This window comes from Daphnia magna, linkage group LG4, assembly GCF_020631705.1.
Source record: "Daphnia magna isolate NIES linkage group LG4, ASM2063170v1.1, whole genome shotgun sequence".
NCBI classification, from domain to species: domain Eukaryota; kingdom Metazoa; phylum Arthropoda; class Branchiopoda; order Diplostraca; family Daphniidae; genus Daphnia; species Daphnia magna.
The window spans coordinates 8,128,366-8,140,648 of record NC_059185.1 but is presented as its reverse complement, the minus strand read 5'-3'; the positions used below and the strand labels follow the sequence as shown (position 1 = coordinate 8,140,648).

The window sequence follows — 12,283 nt, the reverse complement described above, 5'->3', positions numbered from 1 at the left end:
TGTTAGTTTCATTAGCTTAGACATACTTGTGCATTTTACCGCTAGATGGCGATTTCATGATAGCTAAAAATTTTTCCACAGGCGACGTAGCGTAAAATTAGTTTACCAAAGTAAAAGCCCAGTTGCATAAACAGTAGATTCTAAATCTAAAATAAATTATCTATCAGCGAAATGAAACAGTTTAGGAAAAGGCATTGTTTATAGGGAGTTTTCCACAATCAATAAGGGATTGCTTCCCTTGCCCGATCGGGAAAGGAAGCATTATAGTTTTCAGGGCAGGCCTGTTTAGAATTCGGAGTAACTGAATTTCCCCCACGAATTGGGGTGTCTAATCGGGTTCCCCGATCAACGATGGCCGATCGAGAATGATTTTGGTGTCAGTTTTTTTGGGCAAACCAAGCTGCCATTTTGAAAAATGGCGGTACGAATGGCGCCAAGTTTTTTTTTAAAGAGCCTTTAAAAAAAATTGTTTGTTACGTGGTTCCTGGTTGATTTCAACGCCATCTTTTGGCTAAGATTGAAGGATCTTGGCAAAATTTCGGAAAAATCTATATACAATGCGCATTAGAAACCGGGTAATGGAAATCGTTATGGTTTTTCCTTATCCAGGTGAAACCCAGCTAGGTCGTGGGCTCAAACACGAAAGAACGGTTACCCATCAGATCCGATTCTTAAACAAGAAGACCTACGCTTACGGCCCAAACGGGAAATGGCACACTGAAAATTCTACTTTTTTTCATAAAAAATGAAGTATGAAAGTTAGTGGTTAATCCACAGGGTTTAGCAACGATGAAAGTATTCCATGTGTTGCGAGATTATGTTTGGATGAAATTATGAGGCAAATCTGCAAAATTATCTAGGAAAAAGAACGGCAATAACGGGTAAAGCTAATAGTTGTATATAAAAATCTCAACAATTACATAAAAGAGACATTGAGATTCCGGCAGACAACAACACCGGATTCTTTCATTCCTTCCCTTCAATTTTAAAACGGCATATTTTCTTTATTATCACCTGAAACTGCTTAATCATTTTACCTGCAGCTAGCAAATAAGAATCGGTAGCATTAACTGAATCACCACGTCAAAATGTACAAGAAGATTTCTTTTCAACTAATATGCCCCTATTTTTGTTTATTAATTAGTCTATTTGACATCTACTACTTTTTTATGTTTTGTAAAATTTTGCGATCGCTCCGTGTTGAGAGGGAAAAGTTTAAATTCAATTTCTTCGTTTTTTTTTTATATTGTTGGATCTGTTGAAATTATGATGTTTTGCGAGTTGTAAAGAAATAAGAAAAAAAAAAAATCTTTTACGTGCATCGGTGCATGAACGATTGGGCCTTGTTTCTCGCGTCCACGTTTTTTAAAACACATTTCTCTCCATACATTTTCCTCCGTCCCGTAAAAAAACAAAAAAAAAACAAACAAGAGATCATGGCTATTTCAAACGGGTTCGGGACAAATTTTTTTATTGTTTATTTTCTATTTTCTATGAAGAGAAAACATGGTAGAGAGATAACAAAGATCGACTTGCTTTAACACCGTCCCAATTGAAGATTACCATCAGTTTGTCATTTGCAAAAAAATAATAGTAGGCCTAGACGTTTTTACAATTACATGAACAATATGATATTATAAAACGACGGAAAGGATAATTCTTCTTTAGTCGATTCATAGCTTTGAACAGCTTTGGAATCTGAAAACGTTTTATAAGAATTCGTTTTGGTTTACCGCATTTGTTCCGGAAACGTGATCCCCCTGTGATTGAAGTAGACGAGCGTTGGTATTTTATTTTAAGCAATTGTCAATCAGCCAGATGTACAGAAAAAAGAGGGGGCAGACCTGATCTGTTGCTAGTGGGACCTACTTGATAGAACCTTATCTTACCATTATTTAGCAAATCTACTCTTCTTGTCAATCAACCCCTCTTTTCGCACTGGATCTTTTCGGAAAACATTAGATTCTGTTACACATTTAAAAAGAGACCAAAACCGACCAAAAGTAAATCAGAACAAAAGAAAACAAACCGTCCCTATAAATTATACAGTTCAATCAAAAAATTCTAGAATTATTGGAGATTTTTCTCGGTTAAATGATTTTTGAAATTACAAATTTGTATCTAATTGGCACATACGGCTGCTGGCGTCAGAGTACCGATATTTTGCAGAAAGCTTTATTGTCAAAATCTGCCCTACTCGTCCACTCCAACAGTATGTGAAAACAGATGACAGATCCTCAAAATCCAAATAATGTAGAAAAGCAAATGCAAATGCAACCAACAACTTTTTGTTTGCATAACAAATTATTGACTCAAATAGTACAGGACAAACCAACCAGAATTCACAGAACGCACTTCGACTGGGAAACGCAGAACACAGAGCAGGATAATTGGTATGTGGCTGCGGTTTGAATTGTCTGCGCCCGATAATTTGCCTCGTCACCTTCCCACCGTCGATATCGTTTCGGTAATATACCGGCTTACGTCTCAGTTCTAGGGACAATGGTAGATATGCAACTTGTTTCGGGCCCCGCTCACGAGCGAGATCGACTCGATGAGCAGGCCGCCCTTCTGGGCCAAATTATACTTGCCGTATACATTCAAGGCTTGATTTCTGGTGCTTACCAAGAACACTCAGAGGACTTCACTGGATAATATCATGTAAATGTCTTGATATCGCGTTTCGCATCTCTCGTACCCTGCTACCTTTTCCTTGCCACACCATTTTGTCAAGAGCGCCTTGAAAGAACTAGTCGTAGGGCAGTCGAAGGGCAAAACCTTCAGGCACCATACACTATGCTGTTCGTTTCGCAGACCTCAACCGTTCACTCGTGACTGGATAAATAAAGTGAAAGAGGAGAGAATATGTAACGGTGGGTTTTATAAGAACTGGACAGCTAAAAGCCGATAGGATCCTAGACAAAAGAAAACAATTTTGATTTTATGTTCTGAGTGACTAATATAACAAAACTTCCAACTGCAGAGGCACCAAGGTATGTGCTTTATTCCCGTTCATCCTCCTTCTCATGCAAGTGGAGATCAGTGATTATTTATATTAACATAGTGGGAATAGACGTCACGAATTTTCAATAGACTAATATTTGGTCAAACCAGTTGGGCGCCACCCGTTGGCGAAGACAGACTACCTACTACACTTCGACCTCACGGTGGTTCAATTTAAAATAATTCACATTTTTTTTGTGTGCTCTGTCTTTATAAACTAACATCTAAATTAATGAGGGGCAGGACTCCCGAAATAAAATTGCATGTACATCAGAAAACATCGGACTGTTTCGGTGTTTCCATCGCATGATCTTGCAACTTTAGTTTTTCGCCCAGTCAAGGCAGCGTTTTCGACAAGCAATGTTTCGCAAATTGACTTAGCGTAAAGTGTAACTTTTGAAATAATTTTTTCTTTTTTTTTAGTAAATTTTAGGTTTTGTCTGAAAACTATACTATTTGTGCTTAAACGTAGGAATATGAAATAGTCCTACACAGTATTAACAGTGTGGCCGGCAGGAGCTCCTATCTCTGAATTGAATTATGACACCCGTTATTGATCACTCATCCTATTGGAAAACTTGTTGCGTTTTGACATGACAAAGGAAGTGAAAGGAATTCGATCAACGCATTACGTAAAAGTCTTCTACGTTTGAACCAGTCAGCAAAAAGTCACTCTCGCCAGTAGGCCTACCTCTAAAAAAGCATTTCAGTTATCTACTGTATATTGCGAGGAATTTTAAAAGCTGCTTCGACATGCGTAGCTACTACCTACGCCACCAGTTTTCTCTGTTAGAAAAAAAGCGTGATCTCTTTTTGCACAGCCTTTTATGTAACTATATATGCATCGATAATAGCCTTTAGTTATGCGAGATTGCTCTTACTCTCACTCTTACTCTTGACATGAACATCTTCATGCGAACTTGAATTGACTGAGGACACAATTTCCATTGGTTTCAGCATCTTGAAAGCATGGTGGTTAGATTATGTACATAGTATGTGTATGATTGATATGATTATTGCTCGTGGGACTTGGGTGCATATTTTCTTACTGGAAACTTGCGAGTTGCAATGGTAAAATACGCCACCTGGAATCTGGTTGAATGAATTGCTTACTTTGCAGACGAAAATCCTCCATAACTATACTACGGCCAGCTACGGCTGTTTATTTAGCTAACAGAGAAATTTCAGGTGAGGTTTTAGAAATCCTAACGTTATATAATTTTTCATGTAGATTATCTTTTCAAATTTAATTATAGACATGGGAGGTGGTCACGCTCACGGACATGACCATGGTCATCACCATGGAATTAAAGTTCCTGACTATAGGCAATATAAGGTTGAAAATGCCCCAGAGTTGGTGCAACTTAGAACTCTTCTTGCACAGAAAGGCCTTTCCGACCCATGGATAAGGTAAGTAACAGTTAATTTTTTGTTGAATGCACTTTACTTCTTTTGTTGTCTAATTTTGCTTTGCAGAAATGAAGTCTGGCGTTATGACCCAAAGGAATTTGGAACAACAGCTCAGCGTTGGAGGCTTGCTGCTTTTCGAGGATTTAAATGGGGATTTGCTGCCTTCATAGCCACCATAACTATAGAGAAAGGACTGGAACTAGTTAACCCACCAGCCAATAATCATCATGGTACATCCCACCATTGAAAAGAACACACCATATATGTAAGATTCAGAAGACTGTAATGGTATATTGTAGAGAAATACAAAGAGGGAAGAAGAATCTGTAGTTATAGTTAGAGGTTTGATGTTGGTCCGTGAGCTGAGAAATATCTTAGAAGATCTAGAGGAGGTATATGATATGAGAAATATGGCTACATATATAGGCATAGCAATTACATCCCATTGATATTAAATGAAAAAAATAAAAATAAAAATACACCCAAGCAGATTAGTTCCAAATTACTTCTCATAGTTAAACATCTATCATAGCTGACCATGTAACAGTAACATTAACACAATATTTTATAGAATGTTAGCTCGAAATTATAAAATTGACTAGACTAGCGAATTAATGCCATAGGCTAAAAATAAAGTATGTTAAGAATGACATCGAACACTTGATTGGTCAAATTTAAATATTAAAAAAAAAAAAAAAAAAAAAGTTGCGATCAAACTTTTGGTGCTTTCTGACAAACATAAACGTGATAACAACAAACAAATACCAGGTAGGACATGACTATAAGAAGTGAAGATTCTTGTCAGCCACTATTTTTGTGTCCAGGTCGATCCGCGTTCACCTCACAAACACCATGTTTTGAGAGATCGGCTGGTACTGATGTAGCAGCTGAATTGGCTAAAGATTTTTTCGAGCGTTTACGTTTGTGTTCACGAGGAAGAAACAGGGCTTCGTGAAAAGCGTCACGCTGATTACAATCTCTTACCAATAGTACGGTACTCAATTGACTTTCAGTGGGTGACTTTGGGAATTGAAAGACCTACAAATAAAAGGAGTTGTTATGTCCGACAACAATTTAAAATGCGTGATGTTTGCAGAAATCAAAAAAATAAAAATAAAAATAAAAATAAAAATAAAATAAATAAAAAAATAAAAAATAAATAATAATACAAATTTAAATTAGTAAATACATGCCTCTTTGTCGCGCTGTGGTTCACATGCCGACCGCGAGATTATACGTGGAGACGCCGAAGGAAACGGAGAAAATGACGCCTCACAGTTATCTAGAGAAAATCAAGCACGTTAATAACTTATCAATTTTGTTTTCTAAACGATTTTTTATAACATTTTGAAATTCTTGATGTCGTCGCATGTTCCAGGACCATGCTTGGTTAAATTGGTACATTGTCTACCAATATTGTTCACGGTAATTTGTCAGTAGTAATAATCGAAATAGTAATACATCCATTTAATACTTCAACTTAAACACAGCAAAAAGAACGCACACGAAATACATGTGTTTGTTGCTTTCAAAGAGAAATTAAAAATAATACCTGAGCAAAGAAGAGCTGGCATAGTCAATCGCCGAATGTCATGACGACGCTTCTTTGGTCGGCAACTGCCATCTTTGGCGACGTAATTGTTAATACTCAAACGACCAGCAGATTTGGATAAACCTCGTTCAAGCGGGTGATTTTGAAGCATTCCCGGAAGTACGGCGGTGGTTAAACTTGAAGAACGATTACCTCGACCAGATTTTATGGATCCATCCAATACGCCCTGGCTTGAATGAGCTCCAGGTTCAGGTGTGCGAGAGATGGCTACGCCACTGATGTATGTTGTTGTGCAGTACAAAGTGGGTGAATGTTTTCGGACCTAGAATTGGAAAAATGTTAATCGAGATGAAAGTAGCAACAGGTAGTGAAGAACATATGATCAACGAGCATAGGCAAATTAAACTCTACCTGGTGATGAAGATCACCATTACGGTGATTTTCATCTGCCACCGCAGACAACGTGTTTTCGGAATTAAAAGAATCCAATTCCAAAAGAGGGAACTGGTTGCAAGACGTATGTGCTGACCGGAAAGTGTGCGATATTTCCGTTTTACCAGAAATGTTCGATTGGCGGACAAGTTTTGGCTTATGCATCTTCTTGGCAAAAAAAACAAACAAACAAACAAAAAAAAAAAAAAAAACAGACAAAAATCAATCAATAAATAAACGAAAAAGACCGACGAATAAGTTAAAAAGATAATAATAATAAATTAGAACACAAAAAAAGTGATTTGAAATAACGGATCAGAATCACAACACCAAATTTAACCGATAACTCAACTGTTGGTATCGGTATTTCATCCTCTCTTGCTTGCGCATTGTCTTCGGACGATGTGCAAGTTCCAAATTCATCGCTGCCATAATCCGTTCCAAGACTTTGAAGGCGAAGGAGCGTGCGTGTCGGTGGACCTTGTGAAATGCCTTCCACTAGCTCGTGAATGCAGTCGTGAGATTCGAGCTCCAACGACGGGCAGCGTACATGAACTCCTAAATCGACAATGGAAATATAACGGAGAATAATTATCAGTTCTGGTAATGGACGATGGATGAGCAACGAAAAAGGTAATTAACTAATTAAAAAAAAAGAAAGAAAAAAGAGGAAAAAGAAAGCGAACCGGTTCGTATGTCACAAGCCGAATGCGATCTTTTAGGGAAAGGAAGCGAAGACACAGCCCCATCGGAGACGGTATCGAGTTGTTGATCTTCACAGAGAGATGAAGAAAAAAAACCGGCATTCTGATGGAGTTCCGATATTTCAAAACGGCCTTCACTTTCACCATGTTTATCAATCGGTGCTGCGTGTTTAATTCCAATCATTAGTAATGAATCGTATCATTTCCTATTAACAGAAATCAAAATTTTTAAATTCTTGCTACCTGAATCAAGTTGATCTAGGTGATAGCTTTGCGGTGAAAGGTCTTGATTTTGAGCTAAGGTTTTCATAAAGTTTTCGACAGACGATTCGGTCGTTTGACATGCTGCAGCAGCGCTCGCGTCCGTGACCAGTTTTCCCGATTCTTCCAGCGACAAAAAAATTGCCAGACGTAGTTGGGCGTCTTCCGAACAGCTTTCCACAGAAGGTAATTCAAACACGGTGTTGCTAGATGCCGTCTGATCGTGGTTCTGTTTGCGAACTTCATCTTCTATTAACTGAAGACGAGACATCTCCAACGCAATGACTAAATCCATGGCAAAATCGGCAGTGGCTATCGAAGGCTGATCTAGCGATTCGCTCCGACTGCAGCGAAGACTACAGAATGGATGAATTTTCCCATTTCTTGGATTTCGGGCTCGAGGTCGTCCGCAGCCTTGGCGATCACACACACCTAATAGACTCACTGTCAAAGCCTTTTAAATCGAAAGGACATATTAAGGGTAGACCATATTTTTAGAAATCATACGGTGCTTCGGGTTTTACTTGATTTACATCGGAGTCTTCTTCATCCGAATTCGCATCAGGCCAATCATAGATAGCACTCAGGTTGGTGTGTCGACCTTGACTATCTTTTACCCACGGATTATTGGGGTCTAGCTGGCGTAGTGATATAGCTATCGCCTCAGTTATTTGGTCCTAGAAATTTGATAAAGGGTACCATAAAACTGGAAACTCTCAAAAGATTATTGTTATTTATTTATTTTTTTTTCCATACATCTTCCATTGGATCCATCCCCATAAGACCAGGAAATCTTCTGCGGCGCACTCGCCGTAACGCGGGGGGAGTCTCGGGTGGTATCAACCCTAGAGGAAACATTAATTTGATAGGGGCATAATTTCGAATGGCAGCATTTTACATGTTAACAGCCCTTGTCATTGTCATACGTTTTTTTTTTCATGATTGGCGGTCAAATCCTTTTGCGATCATTTCTCAAATCATTTTATTTATAGGTATGTCAAGCACAAATTGATCGCCGAATTGATTTGATCGCCAACTAATATCATTTATTGAGAGTCTTCCCATTGGCCGAATTAATATACTTTGTTGCTCACTTTCAAAATTCAAGATAACTTATAATAAAATAAAATAAATAATAAACTTTTCTAATCAAATCCAATAATAAATAAAAAAATAAAATAAAGTAAAGAATTTTACCTTTCGAAACGGCGCGGATGAATTCGTGGCGCTTCCGCCGGACTCTCAGCGTCATGTTTACGATTGTAGAACGAGGTCTAATAAAATTTAATTTAATTACACTACCGTTCACTGAAACCTTAGCCAAAACGCGTAACGTACGTGCGCAAGTAAGGACGCGCAACCATCTCTGATAATTTTTCAGTTAACGATTCCAATTCATTCTAAAAAAAAAAAATAAAATAAAAAAACATATACAATTATTGAACTTGTTTGTGGAAGTGCTAAATTTTGTTGTTTTAATTACCTGCATGAATTCAAATATGGTTTTATTGTAGCCGTTGTCTTCCAGATAGTATCCTATAATGACACGGTGATTAATTCAGCCAAAGAAACTGCATGTCAAAATTTGCAACCAACCGTAAACGTATGAGCCACACAATATCCTTCTTGCTTTCAGCAATTCCCGAATGCCTTCCTCGATAAATCTAGTGCATGCCGGTGCACTAGGAAGACCGCTTAAAGAGGGGCGACAACCGGTAGTACCTTTAGAGTCAAAATGCCCCAGAACAGGACTACGGGCCGCAGGCAAAGAAGATGCTAGGAGCTCCATTTTCCTGCGAGCAGAATGCAGCAACGGCTCCTCTAGAAGACGTGAATTTTCATGGTTTTTAAAACGAGTGTAAAAATGAATAAACCGATTTAATTCCTGTAGAAAAGAAAAAAAAAGAAGGAAGTTGAAGGCCCAAACATGTCCCATGAAAGTGCATCACAGCTAAATGCCTGTAATTGTTTGTTGCGCTGCCCAGCTTCGCTAATCATTGAACCTTGCTTTTCGTCTGCTTTATGCATAGCTTCATAACGATTACAGCGAAAATAGCCACCCTTTTAGATGACAATATTATAGTTATAAAACAAGTTAACAGGATGAATAATATTTCCCTACCGTTGCTGAGCTATGCTTCTTCCAAGAATCCAGACACACCCAACAGAAATCGAATTTGCATTTTGAGCATTTCATATGGTTGCATCCTTCGTTCTTCTGGATAGGTGACTTACAATTCGGGCACGATTTACAATTGGTCACGAGCCAATAGCAGTTGGCTGCATCTTCACTCTCAGTACACGTAGATTTCAATTCTTCCGGTCGCACTTCAGCTACCTTTTGAAGCCACTGAAGCCACTGTTCACAACCTATGTTTGATTTTTTAATGTTTTTTTTTTTAAGCACCGCGTTTAATATAGGATACTGGCTAGAACAGCTTGTCATTAACGGACAGATGGGTATTTTTTTTTTTTTTACCTGAGGGTGCATGAGCATCACCGAGACATTCCCAACAAAAGAAATGTCCATTTCCACAGTCGACTGAATGGGAAGTGCGTGGTGGAGCTCTAGGAGAAAATATGTTGATTGTGTTTGGTTGTCCCTTTAAAATAGAAAGGATAAGTGAATAGGTAATAGGTAATAAGTAAAATTTACGTTAACAAACCTGCTCGGATTCGGGCAATCGAACAGCAAAACCGCAACCAGTACCAGGGCACCATTTGATAGCCGGATTAGTCGCCACAAATGAATTCAGATCAAAATGTAAATACTTTCGGGCAGTTTCTTTGGATACCAAGCTTTCGATTAATTCAACTGGCACCAATATCGAACAACCAAGAGCTGGGCATGTAACATGATGGGCATCACCCTCAATGATCTTCAATGTAAGGTAGCTTGACCAACATCGTTGACAGAACGAATGATCACAAGGAATATAAACTCGAGAGGAAGTCTGTTCTAGCATTTCCAAGCAAATGCCGCAACACTCGTCACGGAAATCTTCAACTTGATCGGAAATTCTTGATCTGCAGGGAGACGTCGGAGGTGCCTAGATTTACGGATAGAAGTAATTTAGCTTAGATAATGAATGGCTCTGGGCAAGAATAATGCTATTTTATTCACAAAAAAAAAAAAAAAAAAAGAAAAAAAATAATAAATAAAAAGAAAAAAAATACAAAAAAAGAAAAAAAATACAAAAAAACAAAAAACAAAAAAAGCAAAAAAACAAAAAAAAAAAAAAAAAAAAAAAAGGTGGGAGGGGAGCATAAATAAAAAGGAAAATAAAAATAAAACAAAACATTATAATAATAAAATAATATAAAGGTTTCTTTACCTCGAGATATTCCAAGCTGGCCTCAAGAATGTTAGCAGATTCACATGGCAACGAATGCCGAAAGCGAAGAGCCGACAGTGGCGTTTGAAGTCCCATGGATTCGCAACAAAGGACTGGGTCAGTCATCCACTTTTCAAGCAGAAGTTCTCGAGACCATTCTACAAACTCCGAAAAGGAACTCTGAATGACACAAAAAAAACAGTATAATTTCTAACCTTAAGATCTTACCGTTGTCTCTCAATAGGGCTTCGGCTGTAAAAAGGGGTATATGCAGCATATCAGCAGTTTCAACTACCAACTGGTCTTTCGCCTCTTGCAAATCTTGCGCTCGAAGTCCCGTGTACACTTCTTCTGTATCCAGAAAAGAAGGACCAACAACAGCTGACGCGGCACCCCGAACATAATTCGGTTCTTCTATTAAATCAGTTCCCATCTCAATTGGTGCATCTGCCTGTAAATCGAACTTTGATTACAGAGGGAGATGAATTGAAGAACCTAAGGATTCCTTACGAAAACCATGCGCGATTCCAAGAAAAGAGCAATATCGTGGAAATTGGCTTTCATTGCCACGTCGCAAGGAGTAGATCTTTCGTAATTTTCAAGAAAGAGAGGAGCACCATGGGAAACCAAGAGCTCAACTATTCGATCTAATCCAGATCCAGCTGCTAAATGTAAGACTGTATTCCCACTCTAAGAACAAAGATATAAGTACCATTATGGAGAAAAAAGGGAACCAAAAATTGCAGTTCTACTGTTTCTTGGGCTTTAAGATCAGCCTGTTCGATGCCTCCTAAAGCAGAACTAAATCCACCTTTCCATTGCAGAATAAGCTGAACACATGCAAGACGTCTTTCTTGTGCAGAAGGAGGGGCATTTAATGCAAGTTTACAGGCAAGGTGAAGAGCTGTCTCATTTCTAGCGTTCCGCTTGTTAGGATTTCCATGCAAATCTGTCAAAAAAATTCTGAAAAACACAATTGAAAATCATATAAAGAAATTGGCAGCTACATTTTTTAATGACAATACCTCAGTAGATGCTTCATTCCATGTTTTGAAGCATAATGCATAGCAGTATTATGTTGATGGTGTTCCCCATAGCTTAGATTTGGATCAAGTGATTTTCTTAGTTCAGGGGAATTGTGATAAACCTATTCCATTTGAATAACTTAAAATAAAATCCATCAAATACTGATTGAAACCTTATTTCATACTTGCATTGCTGCATATTCATCTCCATGTTGAATGTGTTTTCGAAATTTTGATGAAGCGCTTCCCATAGTCAAATTTTATGATTTATCTTCAAAAATATATCTTCGCCATAAAGACTAAAAAATAGATAACTAGCTAAAAATTCGACTACGACGAACTACTACTCATCTTCTGACGTATACAATAAGTGATATTGTGTGAAATCAACTATATGAATACCTCCTGATTCTTTTGGCACATTTTTAACTGAGCTCGTTCAACGTAGAAGAAACTCGTTCTTCATCAACATTGGCAAAACAAAAACAAAACAAACGCTTTTACATTTGACATTTCAGCACCGGCTATACCGTGTGCTTGGAGCGTGGAATGGTATATCGT

General features: G+C 38.0%; 2 protein-coding genes across 2 annotated transcripts; one reads left to right on the top strand and one right to left on the bottom strand.

Annotated features, from left to right (window-relative positions):
* Positions 1 to 4,123: 4,123 nt before the first annotated feature.
* LOC123471036 (NADH dehydrogenase [ubiquinone] 1 beta subcomplex subunit 3-like) lies at positions 4,124 to 4,736 on the top strand. The gene is made up of 3 exons (XM_045171891.1): positions 4,124 to 4,191; positions 4,260 to 4,413; positions 4,480 to 4,736. Exons 2-3 carry the CDS (start codon positions 4,262 to 4,264, stop codon positions 4,658 to 4,660), a joined length of 333 nt encoding a protein of 110 aa, XP_045027826.1. The 5' UTR covers positions 4,124 to 4,191; positions 4,260 to 4,261; the 3' UTR covers positions 4,661 to 4,736.
* LOC123471035 (ankyrin repeat and IBR domain-containing protein 1-like) lies at positions 4,680 to 12,249 on the bottom strand. The gene is given in 23 exon segments (XM_045171890.1): positions 4,680 to 5,451; positions 5,607 to 5,695; positions 5,966 to 6,287; positions 6,377 to 6,562; positions 6,750 to 6,955; positions 7,084 to 7,263; positions 7,345 to 7,816; positions 7,887 to 8,039; positions 8,119 to 8,207; positions 8,560 to 8,636; positions 8,701 to 8,762; positions 8,846 to 8,898; positions 8,959 to 9,247; positions 9,322 to 9,423; positions 9,485 to 9,732; positions 9,842 to 9,965; positions 10,029 to 10,412; positions 10,698 to 10,855; positions 10,926 to 11,148; positions 11,208 to 11,387; positions 11,450 to 11,660; positions 11,723 to 11,844; positions 11,908 to 12,249. Coding segments are annotated over 23 exon segments (4,323 nt in total). The 5' UTR covers positions 11,974 to 12,249; the 3' UTR covers positions 4,680 to 5,124.
* Between the last annotated feature and the right edge of the window lie 34 nt (positions 12,250 to 12,283).